A 19,154-nucleotide genomic window follows, 5' to 3' on the forward strand; every position below is an offset into this window, starting at 1 on the left:
TTCGACGGCCTCAGCGGAGTGTCCCCCATTGCAGAACACACCATCGTGATGCGCGACAACAAGCCTATAAAACAACGTTATTATCCAAAAAACCCCGCTATGCAAGCCGTCATTAATAAACAGGTCGACGAACTGCTTAAGGAAGGGCAGATTGAACCTTCGAAGAGTCCACATAGCGCCCCAATTGTCCTCGTGGGCAAGAAAACAGGTGACATCAGGATGTGCATAGACTTCCGACAGTTGAACGCGCGATCAATCCCCGACGCGTATCCCCTCCCCAGGATTCACCACATATTGGAACAGCTGAGAGATGCCAGGTACATATCGACCCTGGACCTGAAGAGCGGCTACTGGCAAATTCCGCTTGCCCCAACCAGCCGCGAGTGCACGGCGTTCACCGTGCCGGGCCGCGGGTTGTTTCACTGGAAAGTGATGCCTTTTGGCCTTCACTCCGCCGGCGCGACCTTCCAGCGAGCACTGGATAGCGTGATTGGCCCCGACATGGAACCACACGCATTCGCCTATCTTGATGACATTATCGTCATCGGGCACACCGTGGAGGACCACATGCGGCATCTTGGGACAGTTCTACAGCGGCTGCGCAAGGCTAATCTTCGACTCAACAAGGACAAATGCAGCTTCTTCAAACGCAGACTGAAGTATTTAGGACACGTCATCAGCGGGAACGGCATACACACGGATCCTGACAAGATCGCCGCAGTGCGCAACCTGAAACCTCCGGCAGGTGTCAAGGAACTTCGCCGATGCATCGGTATGGCCTCCTGGTACCGGCGGTTTGTACCCAACTTTTCCGAAATAGTAGAACCCATGACGGCGTTGTTAAGGAAAGATCGGCAATGGAAATGGTCGGAAGAACAGGAGAAAGCCTTCGAGGAGTTGAAGATCAGGTTAACCGAAGCGCCGGTCCTCGCCTGCCCTGATTTTTCTGAAAAATTCTCATTGCAAACCGACGCTAGCGAACAAGGATTAGGAGCCGTCCTTACACAAAAGATAAGGGACGAGGAACGAGTAATAGCCTACGCGAGTCGACGCTTGTCCAAAGCCGAGGAGAACTACTCCGTTACTGAGAAGGAATGCTTGGCAATAGTGTGGTCAATCCGCAAGCTGCGCTGTTACTTGGAAGGATACCGATTTGACGTGATCACGGACCATCTCGCCCTCAAATGGATCAACTCGATCGACAACCCCACTGGACGGATAGCACGTTGGGCTTTGGAGCTGCAGCAATATCAATTCGATATTCGCTATCGCCGAGGGAAGCAGAACGTGGTAGCAGATGCACTTTCCCGCCAACCATTGGAGTTACTACATCAAGCTCTGGAGGAGGAGTCACAGTTCAAGTGGATAAGGAAAATGTTGGCGAGAATCAGGCAGCAGCCGGGCAAATATGAAGACTACCGAAGCGAGAGTGGACAACTGTATCGGCGCCTGCACACCGTGCCCGAAGAAGAAGACTCCACCCCATGGAAACTCTGCGTCGCTGCAGAACATAGACGACGCGTACTAAAAGAATGCCATGACCACCCGACGGCCGGACATCTAGGAATCCGAAAAACAAGCACACGAGTCGCCCAAAAGTACTACTGGCCAGGCCTGTTCCGAGAAGTCGCCAGATACGTTCGCCAATGCGTAGTGTGCCAAAAATACAAGATCTACTCAAACCGCCACGACGATGCTGACACCCCGGATACACAGAGACGAAACCAATCAGGAACCCGGATATCTTGCGCGGAACGACGCACCGAACGAGGCGTGCGTGGCTGCTCCTCCTGGACACATCCGCTTCAGGAACCCGGATGTCCTGCGAGGAACGACGCACCGAACGAGGCGTGCGTGGCTGCTTCTCCTGGACCCATCCGCTTCAGGAACCCGGATATCCTGCGAGGAACGACGCACCGAACGAGGCGTGCGTGGCCGCTTCTCCTGGACACATCCGCTTCCGGGACCCGGACATCCTTCGAAGAACGACGCACCAAACGAAGCGGGCGTGGCTGTTCCTTCAAGGGCAAACCGCAACCGTGATTGTACCGAAGGGACCAACCAAGGCCGACATTTTGGAGATTCTCATTAAGTCTATAACCGCTCCGCCGCACTCATAGAGTATCAAAGTATTTCTTGCCTGTAGTCAACAAGTCCATGCCTATTCACAGCTCATCGAATGCGAGAGACCCCCGCCGTCGGAGAACTACGACAAAAGCCAGGCCGGAGCCCCCAGTCGACTGGGAGATCATCGAGGAACTGATTCTTCGCCCCACTCCACGAGAATTCCAAGTCCCCCCAGAGGTCCTCAGCTGGGAAAATTTATGCGGCGACGTCGTAAGCTGGCCCCGCATCGACCAGATCATCGAGGGGCACGATTCAGACCCCGATCACGTCAATATTACAGGAGACGTGGCCCAGACGTACAGGGACCCAAGCCCTGGCAACGCCGCCAGAGCCACGTTCACCCATGCTCAGGGCCCCAGCCAGGTCAACCCCGACCAGGTCGCCGAAGACCACGCGCAGGGCCCTGGACACGCCACCGTAGGAGAAGCAGCCGACTACACCGCTCCGGGTCCGAGCCCCGACGAGGGGGCAGAGGCCATCACTATCCCTGACGGGCTGCCAGGTGCCACCGCACGCGGATACCGCCAGCAATTCGAGCCGACGGAGTTCGAAAAAGAGGTGCTCCGCTGGGAAGAGCCACCGCTTCCGGCACTCTTCGGGGCCCTTGATACGCTCAACCTTCTCGAACGGATAGACGGGTTGGACATCGCCCCCGAAGATGTAGGACTACCGGCCGTCAGCAACTTTGACGCCATCCTGCGTCCCGAAGACATCGCCACCGAAGATGCAGGACTACCGGCCGTCAGCAACTTTGACGCCATCCTGCGCCCCGAAGACATCGCCACCGAAGACGCAGAGCTACCGGACGCCTGCGATCTGGACGCCATCCTACATCCCGAAGGCGGCCGTCCGGAGATACCAGAAACGTCGACCCCCAACCCAGCCGTTCGTTGGGTGACTGGGGAGGCGGATTGGAGAGTACGTACGCCCGACGGCCGGCTGCCAGACACCCTGAAAGCCCGGCTCCTGGCACAACTCGTCAACCCGCGGCGTAAAGATGTCCGATTCTTGGCAGAGGCGGACAACACCTTCTTCCAGGTCCACATCAGCAAGACGAGCAAAGTGACTATTCGCTCACGGGCCCCCGAAGTAAGGAGAGGGTGTGAGGACCCATACTGGGACCCTCACATAGTAACAAGAATAATAATAATAATATTAATAATTGGATTACTCACAACCATATGCTATAGTAGTAAATAAGCTAGTTATGTTTTGCATAGCCGAAATCCCGCCAAACGGCCAGCTCACACGGAACAACCGCAAAGAAGACGGCGAGGAGAGGGAGCCATGCTCAGCCGGCAGCAGAGCGGAGCTCTTTCGGAAAAGTCCCGTTGGCCCGAAAACGAGCGCGAGGCGTGGCGAGAACGTCGAGCGACCGTAGCGAGAGAAGGAGTCGATTCTGGGAAGTGAGCGAAGACGGAACGTCGCGGACATCGAAGTGAAGAGAAAAAAAAAAGTGTTGAACGGCCGCGCGCCAGAGAGGAGAGAAAAGCATGGAGGAGCTGCGGGAACACAGGCGCCGGATCCGCGGGTGAGCTGGCCGCTGGCCAAGGTAGTAGTAGGAGTAGGAGGGAGTGCGAGGGGAACCAATCCAATAAAACTTCGATCATAGAATTAAGAACGCGTTGGCTTCCATTTATTTTCTCTGGTCGGACCACCGACTGCGGACATCTCTCCACCCCCTCCCCCCCCGTTTTCCTGACTGTTCTCGGTCACTACGCTCCCGCTCTGACTCTGGCAACAGGGTTTTACCCTGCTGGAGTGAGAAGTGGTACGCGTTTCGACAGAGGCGCCCCCCCCTCATCCTTTTCCTTCACCTCCCCGGACCCGCGGCCCACTTCGACCTTGGCAACAGGGGTTTTACCCTGCTGAAGTCGGGGAGTGCAGCGTCTCGGGTGAGTTTCGCGCCGCCCGGTCCAACGCCGCTTTCCCCCCCCCCTCCCTAATTTCTCCCGAAGGCCCCGTCGTTGACGGCGGCTCGGCGATCCCTGCGCCAACGACCCGCCTCCCCCCCCAGTCTCAACGTCTCAGCAACTTACAAATAAACTGTAGGTGACCCTGGGCAGACTGAGACTGACCCCAGCCTAGGATCACTACTTTACAAGATAATGACCATATCTATCAGATTGCTGAATCTGGATCAGATCAGATCAGATCATTTTTATAGCCAATAGGAACAAATCAATTTGCAGTGGATACACAGCGCCCGACGTCACGCTCAGACTGATTTTCTGTCTCTCTCGCACGCACTCTTTGTCGTGTCGTTTATTATTAGCGGCGTCTGCCGGAGGAGAGCCATACTGACTTAGTATCGGGTATAACCGTAGAGTTGCGATGTCCGCAGCAACTCACAACGTTCCACCTCGTTACTCTTTGCTCTGCGGGGCCTTAACTGGGATGCGGGTGTAAGACTCCCATCTTACTCTAGTAGACTACTATTAGTAAACCTCCCATCCTTAGTTAACCGTAGAAAAATGCTTGGTGTGATATTTATGCACAACTTGATCAGGGGTGACATAGACAGCCCTGATCTGTTGAGCCGCATAAACTTCACGATTCCTATTAGACTGACTAGAAATTTTATACCGTTGTTCCTTCCACTTTGTAGATCGAATTATTCCTTGCATGAACCGTTTAGGGTCTTATGCTCGGATTATAATTTCCTCTACCATATTATATCCACCACTAATTCTCTTCCTCTTATTAAATTATTAATCCTTACACACCTTTCTATTAATTAGTAACTGTAGTGGTATTTGTATTTTGATTGCATGCTTAGTTTCTTAGTAAGTTTAGTACTAATTTTCCTCGAATGTTAGTCTAATAGCTATCTTTCTTGCATGTTCGCGTTTGGTTCGGCTACGCACCGCGCGTCATGCGGCAGCGCCCCTCGGTCGGTTGGGCGGGAGGAGGGCTGCGTTTTGCCTGGGATTCGCGCGTAACAGCCTTCAGCTGGTGTCACACGGGCCACTTGACGGTGCAGTAACTGCATCGCCTCTTGAAAGATGCAGTCATTGCATGTCAACGTTCAAAGTAAAAAGATTCGAACTCGAATCCAAGAATTACCGAACATGCTCCAAAAAACTGATGTTCTATTTTTCCATGCACAATCAGAACGTTCGCAGTTTGCTGGGAAAATTGCGTCAAATTCATACTAATAGCGCGTCCTTTGATTTCGATGCCATCGCGTGAAATTTTCATTGATAGTTACACTATTTATACAACGGACCTTCTACAGGTCCAAGTGAGCTTGGGAGGGTTTCATCACTCCCCCAGGCTACCGCCTGAACCTAACCTAACCTACACTATTTATAGAAAGGACCGCCCATCTTTTGCAGGTGGGGTTCTAATTGCAGTTAAATCTGTTTTCTCATCTGAGTTATTCCCATTCAATAACATTCATGGAATTGAATTTGTTGCAGTCAAATTTCGTGTTGGCTCCGCATTTTTCTATTTAACCTGCTCTTACATTCCTCCCAGGTCTGATGCTGAGCTTTACTTACACCACCTATCAGCAATTAATACTGTTGTTTCAGCATTAGGGTGCAATGATCGAATTATTGTCATGGGGGACTTTAACCTCCCATTTCTTTCTTGGCTGCCTTGTGATGACGCTAACCTGTTGTTTCCCAATTGCCATCATGACTTTATCAATGGGCTAACGGATATTTCCCTTGTCCAAATTAATGCCGTTAAAAACATTAGGGACAGACTTCTTGACCTCGTTTTTGTTAACGATGGTTCTCTTGCTACGGTATCTAGAGCAAGCCCACTATCTATCACTGAAGATCCTTGCCATCCAACTTTGTTGATATCACTGGAAGGTACTCAATCTGGAGGTGCTGACAGTTCCATGGCTCCTTGTCACAAAAAGTGTTTTCGCAAAACAAACTTTATCGATTTAGATCTACATCTCTCGCGTGTTGATTGGTCGTTTCTTTATTCATTACCGAACATAGATGCAACTGTTAACTCGTTTTATAGTTCTATTTACTCCGCCCTTAATACGTTTGTTCCAGATATCACTGTACCTGTATCGTCCAAGCCTCCCTGGTTCTCCAAGTATTTGTCATACTTAAAAAATAATAAATCCCGGCTCTATAAAAAGTACCAGAAGTCGGGCTCCACGTTGGCCTTAGCTCTATACTCCTCCGCTCGCTCTCTGTTCCTTGCCGTCAATAGTCTGTGTTATAATCATTACCTTTCACAATTTAGTAGTAACTTTCGTAGTGATCCTAAAAAATTCTATTCGTTCGTTAACTCTAAGCGCAAGTCAAACGTTTTTCCTCCGTCCCTTCATTACCAGAACAAAACAGAAGCTTCTGCTGTTGGTATTGCAAATTTATTCGCTAACTTTTTCCAAACAACGTACTCGTCTCATATTTACAACGCATCCACTCCGTATCCGTACCAGCTACCTCAAGCTAACAGCATTTTTCTGCCCTTTTTCGAGGAAAGCGTTGTTCTGGAAGGTTTGTCATCTATGGACATATCGTTTTCTGCGGGTCCAGATAAGGTACCAAGTTGCATCTTAAAACACTGTGCCCAGTCCCTTTGCACCCCCTTGACCTTTCTCTTCAACCTCTCCTTGGAACAGTCTTGTCTCCCAGTAATTTGGAATGAGTCCTACATCATTCCGCTTCACAAAAAAGGTTCAAGATTAAACATTGAAAACTATCGTGGTATCGCAAAGTTTCCGCCATCCCGAAGCTTTTTGAGTTCCTGGTCACCCGGCAACTGCAACATCTTTGTTGCAGCTTGATATCTCCGTCGCAACACGGTTTTTTCAGACATCGTTCAACATCGACTAACCTTCTTGAGTTTTCTAACCTAATCCTCCGTGGTTTTCAAATTGGTTTGCAGACGGATGTAGTTTTTACGGACTTCAGCAAGGCATTCGATTCTGTGAACCATGCTCTGCGTATTCACAAGCTCTCTTTATTAGGTTCCCAACGAATCTTCTAGATTGGATTTTGTCCTATCTCTCTAACCGTACTCAACGTGTTTTGTTTTCTAACGTGTTGTCAAATACTGTTAATGTTACTTCAGGTGTGCCACAGGGAAGTCATCTGGGCCCGCTTCTGTTTATTTTATTTGTGAATGACCTTCCTCAAGTTATAACATACTCTACTACACTAATGTATGCTGATGATGTCAAAATCTGTATTTCTTACTCTGATTGGTATTTGCACACACGCCTTCAACTTGATCTAAGTGAACTACTATTGTGGTGTTCAACTAATCTTCTTTTTCTGAACCTTTCCAAATGCAAACTTATGACATTTTACCGTCGCGCTCCTCATTTCGTCCCATATGTTCTAGGAAATCATGTCCTTGAGCGAATTTCGAGTTCAAATGACCTCGGAGTCCTTTTTGATCATAAGATGTGTTTTAACACCCATATAGCTGCATATAGACAGACGGACAGACAGACAGGGCTCAATCGACTCGGCTATTGATGCTGATCAAGAATATATATTCTTTATGGGGTCGGAAACGATTCCTTCTGGACGTTACACACATCCACTTTTACCACAACTTTAATATACCCCAATACTCATTTTGAGTAACGGGTATAAAAAAAAAAAAAAAAAAAAAAAAAAAAATCGCCACAACCCCTTCCGCCCCCGCAAAGGACGAAAATCTGGGGATATTCACAAATCTCAGAGACTATTAAAGCTATAGTAACCAAATTTGGTATCCGCACTCCTGTTAGATCTTACTATAAAACGTGTATCTCAAAATTTCGCCCCAACCCCTTCCGCCCACACAAAGGACGAAAATCTGTTGCATCCACACGTAGCATAGGTGGCTTTGCTTAGAGTAAAACATTAGCGCCTAGATCTCAGAGACTATAAAAGCTAGATTAACCAAATTTGGTATCCACACTCCTAACATATCGGACCGAGACGAGTTTGTTTCAAAATTTCGCCACAACCCCTTCCGCCCCCGCAAAGGACGAAAATCTGGGGATATTAACAAATCTCAGAGACTATTAAGGCTAGAGTAACCAAATTTGGTATCCGCACTTCTGTTAGATCTTACTATAAAACGTGTATCTCAAAGTTTCGCCCCACCCCCTTCCGCCCACACAAAGGACGAAAATCTGTTGCATCCACAATATTGCAGATTCGAGAAAACTAAAAACGCAGAATCATATATAATGACCATATCTATGAGACTGCTGAATCTGGATCAGATCGGATCATTTTTATACCCAAAAGGAACAAATCAATTTGCACTGGCTACGCAGCGCCCGACGTCACGCTCAGACTGATTTTCTGTCTCTCTCGCACGCACTCTTTGTCGTGTCGTTTAATATTAGCGGCGTCTGCCGGAAGAGAGCCATACTGACTTAGTATCGGGTATAACCGTAGAGTTGCGGTCCGCAGCAACTCACAACGTTGCAGTGACATATCACAGAAGTCTGGATCCAAAACATCGTTGCTCTCGCTCTTATAGTCTTTGAGCACTAGGCGCTGAAGGGGACGGACAGACGGACAGACGGACCGACGGACAGACGGACAGACAGACATGGCTCAATCGACTCGGCTATTGATGCTAATCAAGAAGATATATACTTTATGGGGTCGGAAACGATTCCTTCTGGACGTTACACACATCCACTTTTACCACAAATCTAATATACCCCAATACTCATTTTGAGTATTTGGTATAATAAGCGCAACATATCATCCTTTAAAATTCTTCTCCCTGATTCTTTACTATCCAGTTCTCTAGAACCGTCAATATGGCCTGAGCATACAATTGTGCATGAGTTCCTTCTCAAAGATCCTCGCTATCATTTTGTAATACGTCGGCAAATAATGATCAGGCAATTGCCGATCTTTTTGCCCAATTCTTCCAAACCACCTATTCTGAGGAAAGCTAGTCTGGTCATCCGTACCCATACGGTTTACTGAGGTCGAACGGCATTTTCAGTCCCTTGTTAAATGAATGTTCCCTACTTCATGATCTTCGACTAGTTAAGCCGGTGTTTTCACCGGGTCCAGACGGGTTTCCAGGTTGTGTACTCAGGTACTGCGCCGAGGCTCTGGGTGGACCTTTGCTTAAACTATTCAACCTGTCCATTGATTCTTCTTGCTTCCCCCCGATCTGGAAGGAATCGTTTATAATTCCTCTCCATAAAAAAGGTAGCAAGTCTAATGCAAACGAGGGGGAACGTTGTGAGTTGCTGCGGACACCGCAACTCTACAGTTATACCCGATACTAAGTCAGTATGGCTCTCCTCCGGCAGACGCAGCTAATATTAAACGACACGACAAAGAGTGCGCGCGAGAGAGACAGAAAATCAGTCTGAGCGTGACGTCGGGCGCTGCGAAGCCAGTGCAAATTGATTTGTTCCTTTTGGCTATAAAAATTATCTCCAGATAAGGTACCAAGTTGCATCTTAAAACACTGTGCCCAGTCCCTTTGCCCCCCCTTGACCTTTCTCTTCAACCTCTCCTTGGAACAGTCTTGTCTCCCAGTAATTTGGAATGAGTCCTACATCATTCCGCTTCACAAAAAAGGTTCAAGATTAAACATTGAAAACTATCGTGGTATCGCAAAGTTTCCGCCATCCCGAAGCTTCTTGAGTTCCTGGTCACCCGGCAACTGCAACATCTTTGTTGCAGCTTGATATCTCCGTCGCAACACGGGTTTTTCAGACATCGTTCAACATCGACTAACCTTCTTGAGTTTTCTAACCTAATCCTCCGTGGTTTTCAAATTGGTTTGCAGACGGATGTAGTTTTTACGGACTTCAGCAAGGCATTCGATTCTGTGAACCATGCTCTGCGTATTCACAAGCTCTCTTTATTAGGTTCCCAACGAATCTTCTAGATTGGATTTTGTCCTATCTCTCTAACCGTACTCAACGTGTTTTGTTTTCTAACGTGTTGTCAAATACTGTTAATGTTACTTCAGGTGTGCCACAGGGAAGTCATCTGGGCCCGCTTCTGTTTATTTTATTTGTGAATGACCTTCCTCAAGTTATAACATACTCTACTACACTAATGTATGCTGATGATGTCAAAATCTGTATTTCTTACTCTGATTGGTATTTGCACACACGCCTTCAACTTGATCTAAGTGAACTACTATTGTGGTGTTCAACTAATCTTCTTTTTCTGAACCTTTCCAAATGCAAACTTATGACATTTTACCGTCGCGCTCCTCATTTCGTCCCATATGTTCTAGGAAATCATGTCCTTGAGCAAATTTCGAGTTCAAATGACCTCGGAGTCCTTTTTGATCATAAGATGTGTTTTAACACCCATATAGCTGCAACTGTAAATAAAGCTAAGGGTGTTTTAGCGTTCATCAAGCGTTGGTCCAAGGAGTTTGACGACCCGTACGTTACGAAACAACTGTACATCTCGTTAGTACGTCCTATATTGGAGTATTGTTCTTGTGTGTGGAGCCCGCAGTATAAAGAGCAGCAGGCTCTTATTGAATCCGTGCAAAAGCAATTTTTAATTTTTGCCCTTCGGAACTTTAACTGGGACTTGGGTAGAATCTTGCCACCCTACCGGTCTAGGCTAAATCTTATTGACCTGCCGTCGTTGCACCATCGCAGAATATGCAATGGCGTAATGTTCGTGCACAAGCTCCTTCTTGGGACTGTTGCCTCCCAAACTCTCTTGGTTCAGATTGACTTGGCCGGTCCATCTAGACCTACCCGTACTTTTAGGCCTATCCGTCTACCCATATGTAGGTCTAATTATGCTGATCATGAACCTTTTAGGGTTTTATGCCATAATTATAACTCCCTCTGTCAAACCCTATCCCCTAAACTATCTCTTAAACTAATTGCATGCAATATTTATAATCATTTAAATTTAGCTAACTTTTAACTTATCTTTTTCCGCCTTTAGTAACTAAGTACCATTATTAACAGATAATTTGTTAATTTAATAAATAAATAAATAAATAAAAATGTGGGTTGGTTTTTCCATAGATCATATTTCTTGATCACCTCTTATGCAATCTTTTATATATTTTTTAACATATTACCCCTCCCCCCCTCGCATTGTGTTAATCACTCAATTTGCTGCGACTTTCGCCCCTTTGGCGAATGGCAACTGCCTCAACTGCCCTTCCAGCAACGCTTCCGCTTAGTGTCAACACTTTCTTTTTTTGCCAAAAATGTTGCATTTCGGTTTATGATTTATGCGACCGCCTGCCACAAATTGTCAAAAGAAATCCGCGATTTGCAGCACGACTTCTGCTCGAGTGCCCGGCACCCAAATGACCACCGAGTGGACCCCGACAGTTCGATGCTAGGGGGCTGGTGGGCTGGTGGGGTGCTGTGGTCGGCGGTGCGGCCAAGTGGGAAGCCGTAAAAGCAACGACCAACTGGCAGCCGAGTGGCACAGTTGCAACAAGTTGGCGACGCGAAAGTGAAACGAAACAAATGCAGAAAGAAAACGTTGTGGAAAAGCAGTTGCCAAAGCGGAGAGGCAGTAAAACACAAGAAATCCCAATAAAAAAGAAAAGCGAAAAGGTGTATGGCAATTCGAGTGGGGTCCGAAGCGAGAAACGAGAAAGAGAAGTAATTGCGTTCAATGCCCTCCAATGGGGCGTGGCAACGACATCTACATTGGCAGTAACGGTGCCTGTGAGTCATGCCACAAGCGTTTCGCGTTGACAAAATGCCGCACATTTGTAGCTGGGCGAAAAGCGGAAATCGTAGGCGTAGAAAATACCAAAAGAAACCTACAAAATAACCCAAAGCGAGACAAAGCCTGTGTTACGCTTGAGAGGGAGCAAGATGGCAACAGGCATATCCATTTTAGGTATGTTTTTTAAAGCAATTAAATCATTCTATCTTCTTAAAATTTAAATTATTTAAAATGTTGCTTAAAATGAATTCAAGAATGCAGCCATTAAGTGACTCCCCAGATATTTTCAGCATGATCCCACCCACCTGAACAGCGCCCACTTGTCAGACCGGGGCTAACCTCAAATCGGATCGAAAGAATGCAGTGAAAATTGCCGAAATTTACATATAAAGCTAATTTTTATCAATGCAGTCTCCCTCCGCTCCGCCCCATTCCATTGGAGCGGAACACACCCCGAAAGAGCAACAAAAGAAATACCAATGCAAAATAATTTCCCTTCCCTTGCCCCACCGCAACGGTTTGCGGGGCAGTGCTGCTGGAAATAATTCAAAAAGTCAAGCAAAAATGTCAACCACTTCTGCCGGAAGAGTGCGAGGGGGTATGGTTTGTCTGAATTGCAATTTTGGTTAACAACCCATTGACATTTGGGCAAAGTATCTGCGCGAATTCAATGGAAGTTCAATTTTATTTTTATAGTCCGGCTAGAATAGGATATTCGATACAGCACTGAACATTGAGAGCCATGCCATGCGGCTGATGTGGGTTAGTGATTTTTCAAAACGATCGATGCCCCGTTTGACCATGAATATGCTCAAAAAGTATCAGATGTCACATGAAACAATGTCCATACTAATACACATATTTATTGGAAAATTGTTTAAGCAAATTCTTTTTTCATTGTGATAAGTAATAGATCTGACTGAGCTTTCAAACTTAAAACGGTATAACAAACTTATTGTTTCAAATAATAGCTAGTTTCATTGATTCCTTCGTCGTTATATTCGTCCAACGTAATGTACTAACTTTAAACTATAGTCTATAATTTCTTAATAATATTTAAACAAGTTCTTAATAGAAGCTCTTCGCGAGCGTACAAATTATGTGTGAAAGAAGGTACTTTCGGTACATTCGAGTAAATACACATTGCTGTAAATACTTTAAAAAGATATGACAATGATCAAAAACGAAGAAAAGGAAAGTAAATTTAAGAGCGTCGACCCTGAACTTGACGCATCTGCTTTTTGTTGTTGTTCCAATTGATAGAGCCAAATTTTACCTGCGAAGAAAAAGATCAACGAAAAATACATGAAAAAACACATTTTTGTTTTATTTTAGAGCTGTATAAACTAATTTGAATGCTGCAGTATAAATGAAAATCAGAGCGCCCGTAAAAGTGAATGAAAACAAAGGCAAATTTAATTATTTTAACGGGCGTGAAATTAATTAATTAAGAAGACAGCCCGCGGCGTCTGGCGTTCTGATGGCGTGGTGTGTACCCAAATAAAGCCCAAAAACCAGATATTAACAAAGCAAGGTCACCTGCGGCTGAGGATGCACTTGGCATGGACGAATGAGCTTGGGGGCCAGAGAAACCAAATAAACTTTTTACTAGATCAAGCCACAAGGCCAGTTACAACGTTAAATGTTGGTTTTATAAGGCCTTACTAGTGTTGTGTACTTTCCCTAGATTTTTCTGAGACGGAACAAATTTTTAATTGAGTAGGAACAGATTCATGGATGGATAAGTCCAAATGCCTCCATTAGGTCTTCACAGCTCTCATATATGTACGATTTCCAGCAACCACATGATAAATATACCATAAATCCAAACAATCAATCACTTGTAATGAAGCCAAACGATGTGTAAGCCGATATATCGCCATCAGGCTAATCATCGCACAGACAGGTTGGGCAATCCGACCCCCATCTCGAGCAGCTTTTGTTGTCTCCCTCTCACAGCGCACACACATAAATGCAAGGCAATTGCAACAACAACAGCAGCCGCACCAACCACATATAATTGCTGTTCCAATAACCCCAAACCCGAAGGCACAAAGCAGACAAACAACACATAACACACAAGAGATAACAACGAGAAATACAAATTGTGACTCGTGCCGGGCCACAACAAAACGAACACCGAACAAATAACCAAATATGTATGTATATTAAACTGTCAAGCAAAATAATAACCCAAGCCAGTCACACCCACACACACACTCACATAATGGCAGGGACATGGACATGGCGAGGCAGAGAGAAAGAGGCAGCTGCAAATTCGCACAAGTGAGCGCAAGGGAGACACACATAGCAGAAAAGGCAAAGGAGGAACACAAATATTTACAGTAAACCCAAGATATTATACCAAAAGAATAACAGAGAGAGAGGATCAGCTCTGCCTACGCGACCCGAAAGTTGTTGTTGCTGCTGCCACACATCTAACCTCAAATCGCTGCTGTTTTTGGTAATAAACGAAGCGTTAAACAAATTGCATTACAACAACAACCACAACATTGAAAACACATTTTTGGTTTCTTTCCGATTTGTTGTCTAGCATATGCAAAGCGTCATAAATGAGGCTGCCGCTGCTGCTGCCTTGGGCGTAATTACATCCACAGCCAAAAATGGTCAAACGAGCGAGAAAATTATCACATTGCAGCCCACTGTGTGTTGTTGTAATGCCAGCCACAAAAAGACTGAAATCAAATGCAAATTTTTGGCTAACACAAAACAAAATTTGTACACACACACACACACACGCACACAAAAGGTTTCATAATCAGAAAATTTACTATTTTTCGGTGTCTTGAGCGGAGGAAATTAAAATTGTTGCTGCCGATGTGCAATTTCAATAATTTTGGTTAGGCAATTAATAAAGCTACCTCAAAATGAAAATATTTTGCAGATCTAATTTCCCTTTTCCTATCTGCTAGCCACTCCACTCCACTCCTCGAAAATGCCATACACATACGAGAATGTATGGCAAAACTAGTTCCAACCTCAGCGACAACAGCAAATGCCACGGACAGCGGGCCTAATTCCAACACAGACATAAATCAATGAACGCCAGTCGAAGTCGAAGGCAGCCCAGAAACACAGAAATCAGGAAGGTAGAAGCGAATAAATTGCACAGCAACAATGGAAAACGAGGGGGAACGTTGTGAGTTGCTGCGGACACCGCAACTCTACAGTTATACCCGATACTAAGTCAGTATGGCTCTCCTCCGGCAGACGCCGCTAATATTAATCGACACGACAAGGAGTGCGTGCGAGAGAGACAGAAAATCAGTCTGAGCGTGACGTCGGGTGCTGCGTAGCCAGTGCAAATTGATTTGTTCCTTTTGGCTATAAAAATGATCTGATCTGATCCAGATTCAGCAATCTGATATATATGATCATTATCTATGATTCTGCGTTTTTAGTTTTCTCGTATCCTTAATATTGTGGATGCAACAGATTTTCGTCCTTTGTGGGGGCGGAAGGGGGTGGGGCGAAATTTTGAGATATACGTTTTATAGTGAGATCTAACAGGAGTGCGGATACCAAATTTGGTTACTCTAGCCTTAATAGTCTTTGAGATTTGTGAATATCCCCAGATTTTCATCCTTTGCGGGGGCGGAAGGGGGTGTGGCGAAATTTTGAAACAAACTCGTCTCGGTCCGATATATTAGGAGTGTGGATACCAAATTTGGTTGCTCTAGCTTTTGTAGTCTCTGAGATCTAGGCGCTAATGTTTTACTCTAAGCAAAGCCGCCTATGCTACGTGTGTGTTAGAGAGAGACAGGGCGAGAAAAAATGAAATTGTTTTCTTGATGCTGGCTATAATAATTATACGATCTGGTTCAGATTTTGCACTCTAGAAGATATAGTCATCTTCTACGATTCTGCGTTTTTAGTTTTCTCGTATCGTCGAAATTGTGGATGCCACAGATTTTCGCCCTTTGTGGGGGCGGAAGTGGGCGGGGCAAAGTTTTGAAATATTCTTGTAGCAGTGACATATCACAGAAGTCTGGATCCAAAACATCGTTGCTCTCGCTCTTATAGTCTTTGAGCACTAGGCGCTGAAGGGGACGGACAGACGGACAGACGGACGGACGGACAGACGGACAGACAGACATGGCTTAATCGACTCGGCTATTGATGCTGATCAAGAATATATATACTTTATGGGGTCGGAAACGATTCCTTTTGGACGTTACACACATCCACTTTTACCACAAATCTAATATACCCCAATACTCATTTTGAGTATCGGGTATAATAATAATAGATCGCTGGGCTGCGAGTGCCAGCACGCCTGGGACGTACAAATACAGAGATAATTGATTATATTATGCACTAATGTATGAATGAACGCATATGAACGTGATAATTCCCTGACCAAACTAAGGGTAAACCCAAATAACCCAACCAAAAAAACACTAAAATTTTGATGAACCCCAAGCACAAATCGAAATATTAGCTAGTTATAAATCATATCTCATATATGAACTGTGCTTCATGAAGAATAAAAGATTGAATTAAGACCGTACTGATCTGTAACTTTACACTGCCTTTTTGTGATTACCCTAGCTTTAGTTAACGGATTTAAATGTTTTTTAAAATTCAAACTAACGACTGACCTATGCTCTAAACACTTTAAGTTAATTTAATTAAAGTTGTAATTAGCTGTAAGCCATTCAAGCAGCTATTAAATGAGTTACAGGGTCTAGCCAAAGTCATTTAATTAGCCATAAAAACAGATATATTTATATGTACGGACAATCTGAGTGCGAATCTAAGCAAACATTCATTCGAGCAATACAACAAAAAGCGTTCGCTTATGATCTGTGCGATGCAATCCAAGAAAATTGTGTAAACTGCTGAAATATGCAATCAGCAAGCAGCAGGCAGCTTACAAATGACATTGAAATGGCGCAAGCGTCAGCCAAATGGACACATTAGCCTGACCACGCCACAGGCGTGCTAGTGCTAGTCCAGTCAACATGCGCTACTCCGTCTAGGTGTCTCTCCCTCGATCCATGTGTACATGTCACTTGGGTGCTTTGAGTTTGGATCGAATGGGTCTAGTCGGGGCCTGATTGAAGGTTACAGCAGTGTGATACAGCCATTAAACCACACATCCCAGAGAGTAGCATGAGCATGTCTCTCTTCTGTCTTCAGCACATCAATACAAGATCACAATTGTGGGTTTTCGGACTTCTTTCTGGGACTCTGGCCCCAGGTTGAACGAACCATTGAGCGTCTTAAACGCCTACATAGTGCGAGGGAGTTATTGGCTTGTTCTAGCCGAACGAACATGCCATGGATAGGAGCCAAAGCAGAAATAAGAGCTGTGATTCGCCAGTTGCTAAGCCGAAAGGTTCAAAGCAAAGGCGTCGTCGCCATCGCCGTTGGAAGCAGCTGTCAACAGATGCCACAGATAAGCCAAATGGAAACCAAAAACCCCAAGCCGAAGTCTCATAATTTTCGCAACTTGATCTTGAGCACGAAATCTACAATTGTAGGAACAGCAGAGTGAGTGTAGACACGTGTAGGGTATGAGAATTCATTACATTACACTGAATTCTGTATCCCTTGAAGAAGCTGGCGTAAATCTTCTATGGCACAGTCATAAATCTGTTAAGTAACATGTTCTATGCGTACAACAATTTGTCATGTGGCCACAGCCCTAACATTATCAATGATTTATGAAGAATTGCAGAAAATGCAGATACAGTATGGTAAGTGGCATATAGGAAAACGTTTCCAGCAAGTTGTTTCGGTGGTAGACCGGATGGAGATGCTTCGTTTTCGCTTGTGTTTTTGTTTTTGTATTCCGATGGCATTTATCTTGACCCGAATGCAAAGTGAAGTTTTCATGGCTCATGGCTCAAATTCTGCGAGCGTCGAACTGTAAAGCTATGAAAAGAAGCTGGCGATGAGCGGAAGTGAGCGTTTAAGGTTATGGGCACAGGGCCAGGTTAAACTAAATCTACACACGCAAACAGACAGACACAGAACTCACCAGGTCATCATTGATCCGTTGAATAGTCTGGAAATATTGATTTATTTCATGTGAATATAAATCTTTTATTTCATCGATATGGACCATATCAAGCTCATCGCGGCCAATCCACCTTACGACTAGATACAAATCATCTCTCACTTGAAATTTGTGGATCACGCTTTCCAGCTTGAGCCCAAGCTCTAAGCCAGAAATTTCATCCTGTTCATCCTCCTCATCCTCTGAAGTACTCTGTTATGGGGAAAGTGTAATCAGTATCAAATGAATTTTACTGCTTGAAAGCAAGGAAACCAAACAGTCACACGAAACCACAGTAGTGGAGTTCTAGGATTCAGTTTGATGTCCTGTCCTTTTAAATAATAAATAATTCCTTTCTTACACAGTCCTCGTCACCCTCAAGGGAGCTATTGAGGTGAGTATTTTCGGTGGTCGTAGATAGCTTCCTCTCTGCGTCTTTCTTATGCTTCTTTGCAGCATCCAGTCTGTCGCCGAACTTTACTTTTTTTTTATTGGTAGGGAGATATGGTTGTGGTGGGGGTTTGGTTTGCTTGGTAGGCAGAACTGGATCTGGTTGGGGTTGGGAAAGCGAAGAGGTTGACTGTGAAGAGGTGGCTGAGGTGGAAGAGGAGGAGGAAGAGGAGGAGGAAGAGGAGGAGGAAGAGGAGGAGAAGGAGGAGGATGTGGCTGACAACACCCTTTGACTTTTTGGTGGGGTTACTGGTTCAAAAGCCGGCGATGTTTCGTCGGCACTGGATTCGCTCAGCTGGACACATTTTTTATTCCAATCGTAGATTTGAATAGGCTTTTGGTCTTCCGGTTTGCTGCAACTATTATAGTAGACATCGTTTTCATATTGGGCCAACAGATGGATGCAGTTCCCAAGGTTCTGCATTGGCTCCCACGTGCTGCTCTCTGGCCCAAAGCCCTTCCATTTAACAAAATACTGCGTTTCTCCTTGGAAGAAGCGCTTTCCTTGGATTTTTTCAGCGAAGTATTCTTTTTCAATATTCATGGCATTGGGAGTTTTTGAATTGGGCGTTTTCTTTTTTGTATTTTTCATTTTTTATGAATATTGCGGAATTTCACGAATTATATCTTGCACTGATGGTCCTGCCAACTTACTCAAAATATATTTACATATACACATATCGTTGCAAACAATCAGCTGGTCCGATGACGATCAGTGCTGTCAACTCGTCCTATTTTATTATTATCAAATTATTAATTGATTGATATTTATTAAATAATGCATACGGACTTTGGGAAATATTTCAGTCAACTGAACATTATATAAAGCAACCAGCCCAGCCGCAACTCTTCTGTTGCACCTGTTTGTGTCTCTAAACTCGTTTCTCGCTCCTTTTTAGAGTGCCCACAGCTAATGTGCAGCAAAG

The 19,154-nt window shown here is 45.2% G+C and overlaps 3 protein-coding genes across 3 annotated transcripts in view; 1 reads left to right on the top strand and 2 right to left on the bottom strand.

The window, feature by feature from the left end:
• The window catches only part of LOC117192260 (mucin-5AC-like), a 62,831-nt gene that overhangs the window by 38,208 nt on the left and 5,469 nt on the right, over window positions 1–19,154 (bottom strand). The gene's annotated exons all lie outside the window — the stretch shown is intronic.
• On the top strand, window positions 2,134–3,745 carry LOC117192256. Its single transcript, XM_033396918.1, has 2 exons — window positions 2,134–2,785; window positions 2,852–3,745. Exons 1-2 carry the CDS (start codon window positions 2,158–2,160, stop codon window positions 3,325–3,327), a joined length of 1,104 nt encoding a protein of 367 aa, XP_033252809.1. The 5' UTR covers window positions 2,134–2,157; the 3' UTR covers window positions 3,328–3,745.
• LOC117192257 (putative uncharacterized protein DDB_G0277255) lies at window positions 17,713–18,984 on the bottom strand. The gene is made up of 2 exons (XM_033396919.1): window positions 18,140–18,984; window positions 17,713–17,991 (listed from the first exon to the last, which is right to left on the bottom strand). Exons 1-2 carry the CDS (start codon window positions 18,818–18,820, stop codon window positions 17,728–17,730), a joined length of 945 nt encoding a protein of 314 aa, XP_033252810.1. The 5' UTR covers window positions 18,821–18,984; the 3' UTR covers window positions 17,713–17,727.

This window comes from Drosophila miranda (assembly GCF_003369915.1).
Source record: "Drosophila miranda strain MSH22 chromosome Y unlocalized genomic scaffold, D.miranda_PacBio2.1 Contig_Y2_pilon, whole genome shotgun sequence".
In the NCBI taxonomy this organism is placed as follows: Eukaryota; Metazoa; Arthropoda; class Insecta; order Diptera; family Drosophilidae; genus Drosophila; species Drosophila miranda.